Below are 19,817 nucleotides of genomic sequence, written 5' to 3'. Positions count from 1 at the left end.
TTGGAGAGATTGAAAACAAAAAGTCTTAGTGGATGAACAAAGCTCAGCGAGCCAGGAGATCAAAGCTCTTAAGGTGAATCTCGTCCCATCTCTCCACTTGCACACATAGATCCTTTTATCCTAGGTAGTATTTATAATAAATCATTTCATGAGTGCTAATTTTTTGAAATGTATTATGTTTGCTAGCAATTTAATTCCGTGAACGATGGTGAAGAAGAGTAGGGTCCTTGGGTTTAAGGAGGGCTTTTTATTTTTAGATCAAGCAATCTTTTTATTTTTTGAGAATGACCTAAATTTTTTATAAATACTATTAAAGAATCTGATAATGCAATATTTTTTTAAAACGTATTCCCTATGAATGAAAAGAGGAAATTTGAACTAGAAGAAACTTAAGGATACCAAAATAGTGCCACAAACTGAACTTAGGTGGAGAAAGAGGCCTTGGATAAAAAATAAAAAAATCCTATGAGATGATTTTTACACATTCGTCATAAAGGATGAAATATAGTGATGCATCCTTGTGGGAGGAAGTAGTTAAAAGTAAAATGGATTCAATTCATTCACACCTTATGTGGGTATTGATAAACTTACCTCCAGGGTCTAGACCAATTGGATGCAAATGATTTTCAAAAGGAAATGTAAACCTGATTGCTCCATCAAAAAATACAAAGCAAAATTAGTTGCCAAAGGTTTTAGTCAAGGAGAAGGAATTGATTTTTTTACACTTACTCGCCAGTCACTAGGATAATTATAGTTTGAGTGCTTATTGCACTGGTTGCATCATATAACCACAAAATCCATTAGATGGATCTTAAAATCGTCTTCTTAATGGTGAATTAGAGAAAGAAATTTATGTGGAGCAACCAGAGGGTTTTATAATTACTTTTTAAGAGACTAAAGAGTGTAAGTTAGTCAAATCCTTATTTGATCTAAAACAAGCTCATATGCAATGGCATGAAAAAACTGATAGGGTAATCCTTCTTATAGTTTCAATATATGTGATGTTGACAAATGTAGGTATTGGAAACTATATGATAGGTCTTTCATTATTTATGTCTTTAAGTAGATGATATTTTAATTTTTGGAAATGCAAATGTCAAAATTCTAGAGGTAAAGAAATATCTTAATGACAACTTTGATATGAAAGATCTAGGGTTAGCAAATGTAATTACAGTAATCAGAATAAGAAAAATGAAAATGAGATTGCTTTAAGTCAATCTCATTACGTGGAAAAAGTTTTGAAATGGTTCCGATATGAAAACTTTAAACGATTTAACACACCATATGATTCTAGCATATAATTAAAGAAGAATTGTTGAGCACCTTACCAATACTACCCAAAAGACCGGCCTGATAGGTAGTGGAAAGCTAAATACTTAACTCAGGATCCCATAATCTTTTTTGGCCCATAACATCACACCCTACCTTCACAAGACGACGTCCACGGCGGCCCATTCTGGTCGACAGCCTACTCTAGCGACACTGGCCCAACCCACCTTGTGGACCTACCAGTAATTTGAATCCAGCCTCTAGGTCACCCCTTCCGCTTGGGTCACTGCCGCTGCCAGGATTTGAACTAGCGATGTATCGCTAGCTCTGATACCAAATGTTGAGCACCTAGCCAATACTACCCAAAAGACCGGCCTGGTAGGTAACAGAAAGCTAAGTATTGAACCCAAGATCCCGTAATCCTTTTTGGCCCACAACATCATACCCTACCTTCACGAGCTGATGTCCACGGCGGCCCACTCTAGTCAATGACCCACTTTGGTTGGTGGCCAACTCTAGTGACACTGGCCCAACCCACCTTGTGGACCTACCAGTAATTTTAATCCAGAGTCTAGGTCGCCCCTTCCGCTTGGGTCACTGTCACCGCTTGGGTCACTATCGCAGCCAAGATTCGAACTCACGATGTAGCGCTAGCTCTAATACCAAATGTTGAGCACCTAGCTAATACTACCCAAAAGACCGGCATGGTAGGTAGCGAAAATTTTAGTACTTAACCCAGGATCCCATAATCCTTTTTGGCCCACAACAAGAACCATGTGGATAATGTTTCTTGGTTGAGGTACTTTCAAATTATTGGAATTCGAATATATTATTAAACTGTATCAAATTAGATATCTCCTGCACTATAGGAAGATGAGTAGGTATACCAACAACCTCGATAGAACTCATTAAGATGCTATTAATAGACTTCTTAAATATTTGAAAGGTACCATTAACGATAGAATAAATTATTCTGAATTTTTTACTGTACTACAAGGGTACAATGATGCTAATTGGATTTCTGATTCTGACAACATAAAAGCCACTAATGGTTTTATGTTTACACTATGTGGTAGATTTATCACTTGAAAATCTTCCAAATAGACCTTGAATATCATATCCAGAATGCATGCTGAAATGGTAGCCTCAAAGTTAGTTGGTAGAGAAGCCGAATGGCTTAGGAGTCTATTATCATATATTCCCATGATAGATAAGCCAATTCCAACAATTTTGATTAATTATAATAATCAAGCAACTATAATGAAAGTAAAAGTAAAAATCATAATTCAAAGTTGCCTATGTGTATTAAGCACTGATATAAAATGTTAAGGAAGCTCAAATCCACTTAAGTTATAACCTTGAGTTATATTAAATCAATGGAAAACTTGAAAGATCAGTTGACTAAGGGCTTGTCGAGAAGACAAGTACAATATACTTCAAGGGGAAAGGGATTAAAGTCTATTACATTAGTCACCAGAAGTGGCAACCCAACCTATCTGTCTGGATATGCAACGACAAAGGTTCAATGGAAAAAAAAAACCAAATGAGTGACTTGTAGGAGACACTAAATTAAAGTGAATTCAATCCACGTTCCATATCTATAAAGTAGGTGTTCAACTACACTGTATGTGAGGTTGGTGTAATACCTTAATGATATCAAGGCTATTTTAGTAGGGTATAGAGTTGCAACATAACCTTAGAGATATCACCAATGTGAGTGTGACTGTGGGGTCATAGTCTAATAGAGAATTAAGGCTTGTTATCTAAAAAGATACTTGCGCATGGATGTAACGTGTTACCTGATGGAACTCACATGCAAGATTAACACTTAGTTATTCGATATTCTCAAAACCTATATATATAAAGTTCAAGTTCAAGATTAGTTCACTTAGGACCGGTGTGAGTGGCAAATACCAACTATAGGACACCTATCATCGAAAGCTATAGGATGTTGCTTGCTCAAATCTCATTTTAAAATTCTTGTCTTATCAAATCATATGTCAGTTTTCAAAGTTTAAAAACTAGTGGGGAATGTTGACATTTCTTTAAATTTGAAATACTTGAGTACGTGTGATGTTTCTTAAAGGGGGGGTTAGTCCACAATAAACTTGAATTGAAATGAATAATTGAATTGAACTTAAATGAATTGATTCAACTTCAACTCATCCTTGGGTTTTAGTGTAGACGAGTTCAAGTACAATGGAAAACAAATTCTAGTGTTAGTGCCCCCAAATGAAAAATATGATATAAACAAGAGAATGAGTAACCTTTTTATAATATACTTAAATAGAACATATACCTAAACAAATAATTGACCAAAATAAACATGGTTACTACACTTATAAGTGATTTAACATGTTGTATTAAAATATATTAATATCCTAATTAATGAAAAATTATATTATATTACTTAATGATTGTAGTTTATTATAAATTAAAACAATAATTACTTCTGATTAGAAAAAAAAAATTAATAAAAAAAGTAAAAAATAACATAAGAGAATATAATAAATAAATAAATTATTTTTTAATAGCATAAGATATATTTTAACATTAAAACTCACTATTTTAATAAAAAATACATAATAAATAAATAAATATAATAATTAAGTAATAACATAATATATTGACACAAAATGTAAAACCAATGGTTTAATTTATTAAATCAATTGGATAATTAAACCAATTAATGATTACAGTTTATTATAAATTAATATACTAATTACATGTGATTAGAATAAATTATTTAAAATAAATAAAAAATTTAAAAATAACATAAGCGAATATAATAAATAAATAAATTATTCGTAATGATATAAGATATATTTTAACTTTAAAACTCACTATTTTAATACAAAATAAAAAAATACATAATAAATAATAAATATTTTAATTTATCAATAACATAATATATATTTTTATGTATTATTAATTAATAATATATTAACACAAAATGTAAATCCAGTGGTTTAATTAATTATAGTATTTGGATAATTAAACTAATTAATGATTAAAGTTTATTATAAATTAATATACTAATTACGTGTGATTAGAATAAATTTTTAAAAAGTGAAAAAATGTAAAAAGTAACAAGTTGTCGTCGAAGAGCTCTGCCACAAAAGAGACCTTCGATTTTGGATTTCCCAGGCGGCTCCGAGACCTTCGAAATTGCAGCAAAATTCTATTACGGCATGAAGATCAACCTCACGACAACAAATGTCGCTCCTTTGCTCTGCGCCGGCGAGGTTCCTGTCCCAATCCATTCTCCGAAGCATTAGACTCGGTAAGAACCCTAAAATCCTACGAAGTGCTGATGCCGATGGCAGAAACTCTAGGCATTGCACAGCGAGAGAGACATGATGAATGAAGTTGGGGCGAATGGAGAGAGAAAGCAGAGAGCGAAAACGAGAGATGATGTGAGAAAGCTGAGAGAGGGAAGACGAGAGGAAGAAGATGGGGATCGTTGGGAGATGAAGGCCGAGGGAGAGGGAGAGGAGAAAGGGAAATGACGAGAATTTTTTCCTTTCAGGGGGGGGGGGAGATGCGCGCTTCAAGTGTTTGATTCAAAAAATCTGGCTGAATCCAAATTCCCCGATTTTTGCCTGAGAGAATGAAGTGAAGTGATTCACTTTCCATGTAATTCATTCTACACTAACGACATTATTTAATGAACTAGGTAATTTGGGGATAATTCATTCCAGTTCATAGTGGACTAACCCCCCCCCCCCCCAAAGTCTTTAGTCTCTTGTTGTTGAGTACAATGGGGACTTTATGGCCTAAATACTATAACCCATCCTCTTCTTTTGATCTTGTATGAGACTCACACACGTACTCTTCTGAGGCCTCCACAAGATTAGAAGAAGAGAATGGGTTGTAATATTTAATCCATAAAGTCCCATGTGCACACGTGTGTGTGGTCTCGCATGTGACTCGTCTGCCACACTCTACACACATGTTTATTGGGCCCCACATATCACACATGTGTGTTATGGATTCCATAGCATCCCGAGTTATCAACAAGCGTAGGAATTAAATTATTTCTCTTTCCATGTATGTTAAATTTGGTTTGGTTTGGTTTGGACGTAATTTGGAGTGAAACAATTGACCAATGGGTCTAAGTTGTATTTTCGTCCCCAAACATATTTATTGGGACATAAAGCTCAATGAAGGCAAGCATTGAGTAAATTAATTTTAGCCAGGTCGGATTCTCCCTTAGAGGTCCAGGTCGAGCTTCCTTCAAAGTTCAATCCATTCCATTCTGATTCCACCATTACACTTTCAAAGAACAAGAGTTCTCTTCCAGCGTCAACAGTCAATTTGGAGGGAAGAGAAGGAAGAAGGGTGACGAGATCCATGGCCCGGGAAGATCCCAACATCTTGGTATAAGACAGGTCCATCCTTGGGGATTCCTCTTCCCCGGAGGATTTGCGTCAGCTTATTGATGAGATTTGTAAAAGATCAGATGCAGGTATTGATGATCTTCGCACTTCAATGGATACCATGAATACGACACTAGAGCTCATTCTCCGACGACTTGATGAAGGTGGGGGTCGAGGACCACCTCCACTAGCAGCCTATTCTCCACCGGCCAAGCACCACCAGCCACCGCCATCGCCACCTCCACCTCCTCTGCGCCACCCCCATCCACCTATGGCACCTCACGCCCAGGGACCAAATTCGGTTCCCAGGTATGTGAAACTGGACTTTCTGACATTTGATGGGTCTAAGGACCCCTTGATCTGGTTACACAAATGTGACCAGTTCTTTTACCATAAAAAAACATCGGCGGATGACCGGGTCCAGTTGGCCGCATACCATATGCTCGATGAAGCGCTCATATGGTTCCACCAATTCCGAAATGAACATTTGGTTAAGGATTGGGAGACATTTAGACAATCTTGCATGATGAGGTTTGGTCCTCCAGCCAGTAGCAATCCGTTGGGCGAATTGATAAATTTTAAACAGACAGGCCCACTTGATGTGAACTAAAGACCTTCCAGGAACGTTTGGCCAGAGCTAGTAATTTCGTCAAACCCTCCCAGTATGTTCAAATCTTTACTATTGGATTGACTGAGGCCTTGCATCTGGAGGTTGAATTACATGGCCCTAGAGATTTGGACCACGCTATGAATCTGGCCAGGACAATTGATACTAAACAACGTGTTCTAAAGGAATCACTGATCAGAAAACCAGCTTGGCCAAGCAAGACAAATTCCACTGCACCATCACCCTATTATGGGCCTCCAAGTACAGGTCCTACTGCATCCCAGCGTGCATAGAGTTCTTCCTCTACGCCACCAGCCCCTTACATAAAAAAATTAAATAGACAAGAGATGGAACAAAGGAGGGCCAAGGGCCTTTTTTTAAATTGTGATGACCAATATGTCAAGGGTCACATATGCAAAAAATTGTTCAGTGTAATTCTCTGTGAGGATTTTGAGGACATACTATCTGAGGAAGACATTGTTGAGACAAACAAGGAGGGCCCATCTATTTCACTCCATGTCATGACTGGCCTGCGCAGTTCCAACACAATGCAAGTTCGGGCACAGTTGCACCTTCTACAGTTACTAGCCTTAGTTGACTCGGGCAGCACGCATAACTTCATCAGTCAGCCAGCGGTAGAACAATTTGGGTTAGTAATCCAACAAAACACAGGCCTCTCAGTCTCAGTGGCCAATGGGGCCAAAATCGCCAGTGTGGGTATCTCTACAACCACCCACTTTTCTATTGAGGGCCACTCCTTTATTGCCAATTTTTGGTGATTCCTCTGGCAGGATTTGATTTGGTACTCAGAGTTAAATGGCTCCAAATATTGGGGCCTATGTTATGAGATTTTCAAGCCCTGACCATGACCTTCACCAAGGCCCAACGTCAGATAACCTTGCATGGCACACATGCTACTGTGCCCTGCACACTTCAAGCAGTTCAGGTCCAGAGCACCGAGCTATGTAAGTTATCTCAATTACTTACAGACTTTGAAGATTTATTTTAGGCACCTTCTGCTCTTCCGCCTATTCGCCACTGTGATCATCGCATTAGATTGCAAATGGGGACTGAACCTGTAGTGGTTCGGCCTTACCGTTACCCCCACTTATAGAATGATGAAATTGAGCGCTAGTGCCAAAATATGCTAATCCAAGGAATTATTTAGCTCAGTAGGTCTCCTTTCTCATCCCCGATGTTACTGGTCAAAAAGCATGACAAGTTGTGGACGTTTTGTGTGGATTACAAGCAGCTCAATGCTCACACAATTAAAGACAAATTTCCCATTCCAGTGGTGGACGAGCTGTTAGATGAGTTATATGGCGCCACTATATTTACCAAGCTGGACTTGAAGTCCGGTTATCATTAGATTCAAGTTCATCTTTCAGATGTGGAGAAGACCGCGTTCCGCATGCACCATGGTCATTTCGAGTTCCTCATCATGCCCTTTGGTTTCTCCAATGCGCCTGCCATATTCCAGGCCCTCATGAATGATGTATTTAGCTCTATCTTGTGAAAATATATTCTTATTTTTTTATGATATATTGGTGTATAGGAAACACTGGGACGAACACCTTCAGCACCTTTACCAGGTATTTACTCTTCTTCACTCCCATCATTTGGTTTTAAACAAGTCCAAATGTTCTATGGGTACCTACGAGGTGGCATACTTGGGCCACGTTATTTCAGCAGTTGAGGTGAAGTTTGACCAGAGCAAGATTCAAGCCATCACAGACTGGCCTCCTCCCTCCTCCATCACAGCGTTAAGGGGATTTTTGGGCCTCGATGGGTATTACAAAAAAATTATTCGTAGCTATGGCCAGATTGCAGCGCAACTCCATAATCTCCTCAAGAAAAATGCTTTCACCTGGTCCGAGACAGGGGAACATTCCTTTTAGCAGTTGAAGGAAGCATTATCTTCAGCGCCGGTTTTGCAACTTTCGGATTTTGATGAGTTGTTTGTAGTGGAATGTGATGTTTCGGGCGAAGGTATAAGTGTAGTGTTACAGCAACAAGGTCACCCGATCGCTTATTTTAGCCAACAGCTTGGCCCGCACCATCACAAACTAGCGGCTTATGAAAAGGAATTAATCGGTTTAGCTAAAGCAATCCAGCATTGACGGCCTTATCTCTGGGGGCGCCCATTTCTTATTCAAACCGATTATTGCAGCCTGAAGTATCTTCTTGAGCAGCGTCTCACCACCTCCCTCAACAGCACTGGTTGAGTAAACTGATGGGGTTTGACTTTACAGTTGAGTATAAACCTGGCAGTTTGAATGTGGGGGCCGATGCCTTGTCTCGCCAGGACGTTCTAGAGCCATACGTACATGTTATCAGTCAGCCCAGAGTTCTTTTGCTGGATTCTATACGGGAGGAGACACAGCAGCATCTGGAACTCATTGCATTATATCATGATATTTATCAGGGGACATCAAATATCCATTGGACGATCCAGGATCTTCTTTTCTTGTTTAGGAACAGGATTTTTCTACACCACACCTCGCCACTTATTCCCAATATCTTAGCCTCTTTCCATGACGATACCCATGAAGGCAAACATAAAACATATTTACGACTCAGTAGAAATTTTTATTGGAAGGGTATGAAAACCAGCGTAATAGATTATGTGGCGGCTTGTCAACGGAACAAAGCCGAATCATTAAGTCCAACGGGGTTGCTCCAACCACTTCAGCTACCGTCACAGGTATGGTCAAATATTTCCATGGACTTCATTGATGGCCTTCCCCCCTCTTCCGCTAAATCCGTTATATTTTTTGTGGTTGACCGCTTCTCCAAGTATGGCCAATTCCTCCCTTTGGCGCATCCCTACACAGCCGTTCACGAGGCACAGATCTTCATGGATAACATTGTCCGGTTACATGGGATGCCTGCGTTCATTACCAGTGACAGGGATGCCATCTTTAACAGTACATTCTGGAAAGAACTATTCAAGCTACAAGACACGAAATTGGCGTTCTCTTCCACCTACCATCAGCAGAATGATGGACAGACCGAGGTAGTTAACAGAACGATTGAGATGTATTTTCGTTGTTTTGTGGGGGGACTCATCTAAAAGGTGGGTTAAGTGGCTGGCATGGGTAGAGTTCTGTTATAATACATCATACCACAGCGCCCTCGGCACTACTCCGTTCAAGGTAGTATATGGCAGAGATCCGCCTCGGCTTTTGTCGTATGAACCAGGTACATCCAAGGTAGCCACCTTGGACCAGGCTTTAGCAGAAAGGGACACCATGCTTAGTGAGGTGTGAACTCATCTCCAGGAGGCCCAACATGCTATGAAACTATCTTATGATAAGAAGCACCCGGAAGTGTTCTTCTCTCCCTGGGATTATGTGTGGCTATGCCTCCAACATTACAGGCAACTTTTGCTGACCGCCTCCAAATGTCATAAACTTTCCCCAAAATATTATGGTCCCTTTCAGGTGCTGGACCGCATTGGCACAGTCGCCTACCACTTGCAGCTTCCACCAGGAGACATGAAAGAAGCCAAGAGACACAATGTGTTTCATGTCTCCCAATTGAAGGCCTTCCGAGGAGACTCCCCATTGGTACACACTCCTCTGCCACCGCTACATGAAGGTCGGGTCTTGTCTACTCTAGCGTAGGTGTTGCATGCTCGTCGCATTCAGGGCGATTGGGAGGTTCTAGTGCAGTGGGCTGATGCTGACCCCAGTGACACTACATGGGAGCCTTTAACCGCTTTCAAGGCTCTCTACCCCTCTTTCGAGCTTGAGAACAAACTCTTTCTCCAGGAGGGGGTGATGTTATGGATTTCATAGCATCCCGAGTTATCAACAGGCGTAGGAATTAAATTATTTCCCTTTCCATGTATGTTAAATTTGGTTTGGTTTGGTTTGGATGTAATTTGGCCTGAACCAATTGACCCATGAGTCTAAGTTGTATTTCGTCCCAAACATATTTATTGGGGTGGAAAGCTGAATGAAGGCAAGCATTGAGTAAATTAATTTTAGCCAGGTCGGATTCTCCCTCAGAGGTCCAGGTCGAGCTTCCTTCAAAGCTCAATCAATTCCATTCCGATTCCACCATTACACGTTCAAAGAACAGGAATTCTCTTCCAGCGTCAACAATCAATCTGGAGGGAAGAGAGGGAAGAAGCGTGAGGAGATTCATGGCCTTGGAAGATCCCTACAATGGATATGTAGGTCAAACAAGAACGAGTTTTATTAAATTATCAGAATGATCTGTCCATTGGAATGGATGACGATTAGAGTCGTTAAATGAAAATGGTTACAATTTCAAACAATTGGATGGACAATTACATATTTTTAACTGTTAGATTAAACAGTTACGAATCTGAAGAGTTATATCTTGTGGTTACGGATCTAAATAGTCAGATTGTGCGGTTATATTACTTGATGTTGCTCCGTTGAGATTGGGAATTGAGACAGTTGGAGGGTTCATGACTAAATTGATCCGAACAAACAGAGTCATTCCAACCAAGAAATCTCTTATCTTCACAATCAACGAATAACTGTGTTCATCAGGTATGAAGAAATGAAAAACGTATGCGTTCTGCTTGTGCGCATTTCTGCAACCTTTTAAAACCTCCGGGTGCCTGACAGGTTTATGAAGGTGAGACGAGCTTGATTAAGGATTGTCGTGAGCTTGGGAGATTTGACGTCGTAAGTGGGATCCCTCCATCTCCAAGGTAAAAGCTGCATAGTCATAACAATTTTAAGATAAATAGGCAAGGAATATGGAAGCTTTAACTTTCTCATGTTCCAATTCAGGGGTGACCCACAGATTGAGGTGAGCTTCGAAGTCGATGCAAATTGCATACTCCATGTGAGAGCAGAGGATAAGACGGCGAAGAAATCTCAGTCTATTACATTCACCAACGATAAAGGTCGTCTGAGCCAAGAGGAAATTGAGATAATGGTTAAAGGACGGTAAGGTGAAAGAGAGGATCGATTCACGAAACAAGCTGGAAACGTACATATACAACATGAAGAGCACCATCAATGACAAGGACAAACTATCTGACAACAAAGAAAAGATGGAGACTACTTAGAAAGAAGCTATGGAATGGTTTGATGATAACCAGACAGCAGACAGACGATTTTAAGGAGAAGTTGAAGGAATTGGAGGCAGTCTCTATAATAATCCCATTATAAATCAAATGTATGAGAAAAGTTATGGTGCGACAAGTTCAGATGAAGAGAGATAATTCCAGTGACAAATTATAGGAGGGAAGAAGCGCGTAGCTTCCGCTCTCAGGTTCAGATGAAGAGACAGATAATACCAGTGACGAATTATAGGAGGGAAGAAGCGCATAGCTTCTGCACTCAGGTTCAGATGAAGAGACATACCATTGACGAACTATAGCAGGGAAGAAGCTCATAGATACGTAGTGCAGAGTTGTTTCGGGAGAAAAGTAGAATTCCTTCCACTTTCAGAACCAAGATTAACTTCTCTGTTTCGCTCTCGTCTAACACACAACATTCTCATGCATAAAATTTTCATGTGAATTGTTAAGCTAATTGAGTTCAAAAGACCAGCTCTATAATGAAGTTAGAGACTAGTAGCAGAAGAAGCTAAAAGTTGTTAGAAGTTAAGATCAACAAAGGTTTCCTGTATGGCATTCGTAATTTGACATGATATCTCTTAAAAAAAAAAAATCGAACTTACCGGAAGGGAACAGGGGAATTACTGACATTCTGAACCTTCTGAACTTTTACCTCTTTACACACACGATCAAGCATACCTAAGAAATCCCTCACAATCACAAAGATGCGAAGTGGGTTGGCATCATCTCTGCTTAAATCTCCATGAAAATACTCTGTTATGTCTCTAACATGCAAAAGCACCCGATCTTCATCTTCCTTCAGAGTCTTAATATTATTCTCAGCGTGATTCAGGAAGGATCTCATGGTGTGGGCAAAAATATTATCCCTGCCATTTGCCGGTAAACTGTCTATGACCAAGCGGCGCAGTTTCACCATTCCATCCGACAAGTTTGAGACCGAGCTTGCCAAGACATCCAAGTCAATTGTGGCAGTTTTTTTCACATTGCAGAGTTCTGTACTTAAGCCCGAAACCTGGTCTAAACCCAACTCTCTGTAGTCTTCTTCCCTCTCTTCAGTAGTCTTGAGTTTAGCTTTATCATTTTTTTCCGCATTGATCTCTGACTCTCTGATCCCCTCCGAGCGAACCATTTCTTGAACAACAAAATGGAGCAAAGTAGTCTTTCCATCTGTTCCTTTTACATCAGCAAGTTTGAGAAGTGCATCAAGTTTGAAAGCTTTAGCTCCTCCTCTGATTGTCCCAACATTCATACGATTCCCTGTTTTGAGGACAGCTTCAAGCAGTTTTAAGAAGAGCCGGTTTGATCTCAATTCTTTACATGCCTCCTATTGTAACACAAAACAAAGTCATTAGTTGATCTCCAGTGGACATGGATTTGATAGCAATTTGGCATCGTTAACAGAGTTACCTCCAGCACTGCGAAGGACCTCCTGAGGTGAACCACTTCATCTTCGAAAGTCTCTCTATAAAGCATGGCCTCAATTCTTGGAAAGGCAAACGAAATGCTCAAGATCTCTTTGACAAATCTCTCTGCTTGACCAAGTTCATTGATGTCTCCTTCGTAGTTTGACAGCTTATCTTCTTCTTCTTTTGTTGGGACCATTTTTGCCAGCGCTTCCAATTGTTGTGTGCACAGACCATCTCCTGTTTCCATGCAATCAGCTGTGTCGTTTAATAATTATTTGTCGGAAAAAAAACCTAACTTGTTATCGTTCTTAAACCAACAATACCTCGAATTAGAGAATCACAGATTTGCGGTATAGAGGCATTCAAGGCCTTGGAGAGTATAGTAATGTTTTGTAGTCTTTTTGGTTCCAATATGTGGATTATTGGAGACGGGGTCTTGCTTCTAAGCTCCTCATTTTTCGTCGAACTTTGAAGGTTGTAACCAAAGAGAGATTCAATCATCTCTTCATCCAATCTGTTGAACAACATTCAGTTTAAGCTAAAGACAAACGAGAGCGAGTGAGAGAGAGAGAGAGTTTGGTTGGCTTACTCGAATGAGCTCGACTTCAACTTGTCCCAAACCATTGATCGATCAGGATTTGCTCTAACTTTGTCCCAGTGAAGTGGTTTTAGTTTAGGGAGAGGTGCTCCATCTTTGCCAATGGGTATACATTGTGGAGCTAGAAATGGTGGCGGTGGAGGGACTCCGGCTGCCTTTCCTCCCTTTGAGACTGCAGGCGGCAGGAAAGGTGATAGTGGAGGACATGGGGGTGGAGGAATGTTTGCCGGACCTGGTGGGGATTCTGGGATTGAGTTACCTTTCTTTTGAGAGGAAGGTCGCAGGAGGAGAAGAGGTGGCGGCTGCGGCGGCGGCGGCGGACATGGTGGCGGAGGGATATTTGCTGAAACAAGTGAGGATCTTGGTAAAGAGTGGCAATCCTTAGTTGAAGGCAAAGAAAACGGCTCATCCGAAGTGGAAGACTTGGAGTGGAATAAAACAGGGACCGTGCTGGGTTTTGAAGGTACTCTGTCTGGACTGGACAGAGAAGGGCCTGGTTTCAGTAATTTCATTTCGAAAGATTGCGAACTCGAGGGGGCCAAGACTCTGGGGAGTGAAACTGTGGAGGCTGGTAATGTCGGTTGGTTCGTAACCTGAGAATTAGGCGAAGTGCCTGAGAGCTTGAAATCAACAGAGGATGGGCAAAACTGTGATGAATCAAACAACACTCTTTTCTTATGGCAAGTAGAACGCCACTGATACTTTCGGCATTCATGATTTGTATGGCATGGACTGCTGCAAAACGACGAATTCAAATACGAAGGTTGAGGAGGAGGAATATCAGGAGTCACAGGCGGGATCACCGGCGGCGACGAACTGTTCACTTCATTGGTACGATCAGGAGAGGGAGACCTTTTGGAGCAAAACGAGGGAGAAGACATTCCAGACTGGTTACTCAAGCAGGCCTCAGAAGCATTAGAAAATCGAGCATTGGACGAACGTGAATTGCAGACGGAATGAAAAGATTCATCATCGAAGGATAGTGATTCCAAAGGGGTCCCAACTTGTTCTACCGACGAACAACCAACTTTTTCAGGATCTTCTGTTTCTCCACTCGATTCACCCATTTCGTACAATGGTGCATCGATTGGAGTCTCTTTTGCCACCATATTCACAGTTTCAAACGATGGTTTAACAAAAGAGACCTGATTCGAAATGGGTGTTATGGGATTGAGGTAAAAAATGTCCGGACCTGGATCAAAACTAACCTTGTTTGTGATGTTTGAATGATTCATGGTTCTGGATCTTCTTTTCCGAGTTCTCCTAAACTTCTTGCAGAGAAGCATGCTGATCAGACCAGCGATAGCAAATGTGCCTCCAACAGATACTACAACTACTACCACGATTTTTCGGACTCTATTTTTACTTTCACGATCACTTCCCTGAGCCCATGAATCATGTTGAGGGGGTACCAGACTTCTGTGCGGCAATGGAGGACGGGAGTGTTTATGCCTGCTAAATAATGGAAGGGGAGCAGGAGGTAAGGCCATATGTTCTTGTGACGGCGATGGCGAAAGCGATAAACCATGTTCTACATGATTAACTCTTCTTCCACTCATCTTTGAGCGCACCAACCCAAGCAAAACTCTAACTTTGTCTACGTAAAGAACCTTCCCGATTTCAGTCTGATCCTCCCCCGAAACCTTCTGAATGTCCTTCTGTGTCTCTCCTCCAGTCCCCTCAACCCTATAGAGCGCCGACATCCCACTATCATCATCAGTCTTCTGAGTGAGACCTGGAGCACCTTTGGCAGGCTGAAAATCGGAATAGTAGATGCAGTTCAAGAAGAAAATGAGGACGAAGAAAAAACGCAGAAAAGGAACCATGGCCATTTCTCTTAGAGTCCTCTGACGACGAATAAACTCCCAGGGTTTGCCAAACATTGTTCATCTTCCTGTTTTATGATCTGTTCTTTTTTGCTGCATTTGGATTCGACCAGATCCAACCAGAAGCTTTATTGCTACTCCAAGGAATCCTGGGTATCGTCAGTTGCTGTTGTGCCGGGCCTAGCTTCTTTGGGCTATCAAAATTAACTCTTAACGATCACATGAGAGTCTCTTTTGCACAGACCTCTCCTCCTACAGTGGACCTAAACCTCTTTTGTGTTAACTCTTTTGTGCTAATAAATCTCTGAAGAGAATTCCCAATCTTTTCTGGTTTGAAGTTTGAACTGTGATTTAGGAGCGCTGCACTATTAAATCACAATAATGGGTCTGGACTGGAGGCAGAGACATAAATGATCTCTGCCAGTCCCCTCTTAACCCTCAAAGCCTCTCTCTGTTTCTTTAAATCTTTTAGTTTCTAAGTGAACTCTGTGTTCATCTTCTCAGAGAACACCAGAAGTAAACCTCAAGGGAGGGGGAATGGCTCAACACTTTTTTCTAATATCTCACCGACTTTTAGCATTTGTAATGTAGTGGGCACCAAAGGTTCAAAGAAAATTAAAATAACCAGAAAGTATATCTCGAAAGTATCAAATCATTTGCTCTAATGACCTTTTCAGTTGGATAATTTGAATGTTGGATCACCTTAGCTTTCCGCAGACTTGATTGAAATTTGCGTCTTCAAGTGTTGGACGAGAGAGCTTCTGGTTGACACAGGGGACGAAAGTGGGTCCTCCATCATCATAAAAAATTCATACCAGCTTATCTCCTGCGGATTACAGGTTCCTGGGTTTCATAATCACTTGAATTTGCAGCCTCACTGTGCAGAAAAAACCATGTAATGAATAGTCATGTTGTTGAAGGTGATTGATGGGACCCAGTTTGCTGGACTTGCTTCTACCTCAAGCGGTGATAACCTAAACTACCGCGCGTCACCCACCTCATCATTAATGAAGATTGAAGAAGATAGGTGGGGCAGCAGTGCTTTCTCGTGGTTTTGTTCATAAAGACACCATTCGAAGTCATATCTAAGAGTGACTCAAAACAAAGATTCTGATTTTGATTAAATAAAGAAGATGATTCAGACCTGTGCGGTAGCTTTCTGTGTCAAATTTTGTCGAAAAGCTGCAAGGCTTTGTGAGTACTGAAGCAATAAAAAAACTTGGTTGACGCACATCAATTTCAAGACTCTGGGCTGCATTTGTGTTAAAACAGTTTGGACATTTTCGCATTTCTCTGAGCTTCCAGACTGTTGCATTTAAAGATTTTTAGTGTTGAGACCAGTTTATAGAACAGCTTTACGGTAGCACGTTTACGTTCGAAACTACGTTCATAACTTTTCCTGACGGAACAACCCATAGATTTTGTGGAGTTCATTGTCGTTCGAGTGTAGTACATGAGAAGTGATTCATCGAACATGGGTAGAAAGGGTCGTCTGTGCTACCAAACAATGTCTTTACTCTTTACTTAAAAGCTACTTCTGTGCGTAGCGTATTTGATCCCTAGAATGGCGCACGCAAGCTGTTTTTTTATTCTCCAGACTCATTTCTGTCTGTGATATTTACATGAAGAGTCTCAACGACTATGCTGGTGGATGATGACAAAGAAGTTTCTCCACGGACTATACTGGTTTGTTAAAAGAGGTTGTGATAAGTAATTAGTATAGTCCCTTATGGATAATATTACAATATATCTATCCCATGGTGTAATTGATAGAGATAAGGATAAAGATAATAATAGATATAATGATAATGATAGAGATAAAGATTAAGATAACTAATGATTGAATTAGAGACATACTCAAATTGTAGAGTTTTAATCACCTATAGTCTCTATGTAATGATATAAATAGTTTACACGTGATCAATGATAATCACAGTAATATTATTCTTCATTTCTATATTCTACATGGTATTAGAGTTTTCGATCGAATAATTAGAACCAGTCTGCCATCGCTAGAAATCCTTATCGGAAACAGCCTCAGTAGCTGCAGCCCACTGCCGCCGCCTATACCTAGTACTTTTGTCTTCCTCGTCTCTGTGCAAATCCTTATCGGAAACAGCCTCAGTAGCTGCAGCCCACTGCCGCCGCCTATACCTGGTACTTTTGTCTTCCTCGTCTATGTGCAATCTCGCAGGAGATATTTTTGAAAAAAAAAAACAAGTCATGGACCACCCTCACCATCGCTGCTGCCCCTACTGCTACTTCGCCTGACGTCCTTGTCGTCGTCCATCTTCACCGTTGCCGCCGTTCGCTCTGCTGGCAACCACCCTCCTCTATTTTTGAACTTCCCCTAGTCATCATCGACGACCACCATCGCCGCTGCCTCTCCCACCAAATCTGAACCTCAGGCTGACTCTTTCCCAGTCGCTATAATAGCCACCTTTGCCGTTTACCGTCTCGCTAGAATTCTTCTTCCTTCCCTGTTCCCATCACCATCACCATTGCGCCATCAAATCTTCAACAAAAAAAAAAAAAACTTGTCTCTCCCGATGTTGTCGCGGAAATCACTCTCCCATCACACCGTTACTGCCTTACGCCGTCGCCATCCCCTCCCCTGCACGCACACTTCCTTCGCTCTCTTCTCGTCGCAGTTCAGTCTCGTCGATACCATCACCGTCGTCAGTGTCCTCGTCGTCGCCGCCGTTTGCCCCTCTGGCCATACCAAAGTTGAGGGGGGAAATTATTTTCCCCCCTCGATGCCATGTCCCTCACAGTGTGCGAACGTGCACGTGTGGAGAGCATCTTCTTCCCATTCGGACGATGCGATTCCGTCCGCTCTAGCCGTTGCCTTTCCATCGGACGATGCAATTCTATTCGCCCCATTCGTTGCCCTTCCTTCGGAAGATGCAATTCCGTCCGCCCCAACCGCCTCTAGTGCCTCTGCTCTTCCACCGGACGATGCAATTCCGTCCACACCAGCCACTCCAGTGCCACTGCTCTTCCACTAGACGATGCGATTCCGTCTGCCCCAGCCGCTGCTCTCTCCAAACCACTTCCAAGAACATGCTTTCTCTTTTTGAAAATCAAGATTGGACTCTCTTCTCGGACCTCCATTTGCGGGGGCATGATAGAGATAAAAATAAACATAGTAATAGATATAAAATAATGATAGAGATAAAGATAAATAGTGATTGAATTAGAGACATACTCAAATTGTAGAGTTCTAATCACCTACAGTCTATGTGTAATTCTATAAATAGTTTACACCTGATCAATGATAATCACGACAATATTATTATTCATTAAATAAAATCAAATGAAACCCTTAAGAAAATAAAATCATAATACAATTGATCTTATTTTCTCTTCTTATCATAATCATGTAAAAATAAATTATATACAATTTTTTTAAAAAGTAAACAAAAATTTGTTAACCATACTAAGTATGAAAAGACATGAAAAAACAATCATACTCCTTTCTATGCTACAAAATACTAATACCTTGAAATATATGGATTAATCCATTGTAGAAATAACTACCATATTTCAATGGCTAGTTGAGAAAGAAAGAAAAACATAAATTATGAAAAAATTCCCTTTTTCTTTCACCTTAATGAAGCAGTTAGAAAATTTTAATTATGATGCAACTACTTCAAACTACTCTAAATACACATAATGTCAATAAAACTCTAAAACCACATACTTAAAATTTAATCTCCAACATAATAGTTTGCTTAAAACTACCTTAATATACGTAATGATGACCAATAAAGAAAAGAAAGAAAGAGAAGATACAGAAAAACCTTGTCAACATTTTCATCTTCTATTATTTTACCAAGACAATAATATAGCCTTAACATCAAGAATAAATTAAAATTTGCATAATATTATAAAGTAAGCTAAATAACAGAAAAATATACATGGTACAAAAAGTAATAACACCCTAATCTAATAAAAACAATCAATTAAGAAATGAAATTCATTAAACGGATCTAGAATATAGAAGATTGACCCCATCAGAGGTTTATCGATCAGTAAACAATCACTCATCACACCAAAGTTAAATACGACTGAGATAAACTAAAAGTCTGGCCTTATAGCATTTTTCTAACTAGCTACTAAAAACAGACATTTTTTAGTGTAAGCAACATATATGAAAAACCAGACTAGCATTTTTATTATACACTTAACAACATATTAAGAATAAAAAAAATCTATTCCTAAACAATGTATCATAATAGCCTATATCATTAAACAATGACTTTAATAAGCTAATAATAAAAAAATGATATCGTCTGATATGCAACATTTTTATATTGTTATCTCTAAAACTGGATTTATGGTTTTCTTTGGTAGTTTTTTTTTTTTTTTGTTGATGTGATCTAGCATTTTATCTATTTTTCTTTGTAGAAGCCATCATCAATAACTCAAACTGTATTGTTATGGTCTTGGAGTTAAGTAATTGGCTTTCTGCTACCTACCATGCCAGTCTTTTGGGTAGTATTGGTTAGGTGCTTAACATTTGGTATCAGAGTCAGCGCTACGTCACGTGTTCAAATCCCAGTGAGAGTCTTGAGCGGTGAGAGTCCTGCATAGAGGGGGCGACCTAGCAGAAACTAGAGTGGGCCGCCGTGGGCGTCGGCTCGTGAAGGTGGGTGTGATGT

At 40.2% G+C, this 19,817-nt stretch overlaps 1 protein-coding gene across 1 annotated transcript; it reads right to left on the bottom strand.

Moving 5' to 3' along the window:
- Nucleotides 1-10,714: 10,714 nt before the first annotated feature.
- LOC137955057 (formin-like protein 11) lies at nt 10,715-15,159 on the bottom strand. Its single transcript, XM_068801929.1, has 5 exons — nt 13,319-15,159; nt 13,053-13,243; nt 12,731-12,966; nt 11,926-12,647; nt 10,715-10,952 (listed from the first exon to the last, which is right to left on the bottom strand). The coding sequence occupies exons 1-5, from the start codon at nt 15,157-15,159 to the stop codon at nt 10,862-10,864; spliced, it is 3,081 nt and encodes a 1,026-aa protein (XP_068658030.1). The 3' UTR covers nt 10,715-10,861.
- Between the last annotated feature and the right edge of the window lie 4,658 nt (nt 15,160-19,817).

The sequence above is a fragment of the Aristolochia californica genome, unplaced genomic scaffold (assembly GCF_029961685.1).
Source record: "Aristolochia californica isolate CCGP_79_NKW_82.1479 unplaced genomic scaffold, dmAriCali1.0.hap1 SCAF_2, whole genome shotgun sequence".
Lineage (NCBI taxonomy): Eukaryota > Viridiplantae > Streptophyta > Magnoliopsida > Piperales > Aristolochiaceae > Aristolochia > Aristolochia californica.
This window is presented reverse-complemented; position numbering and strand designations above follow the sequence as displayed.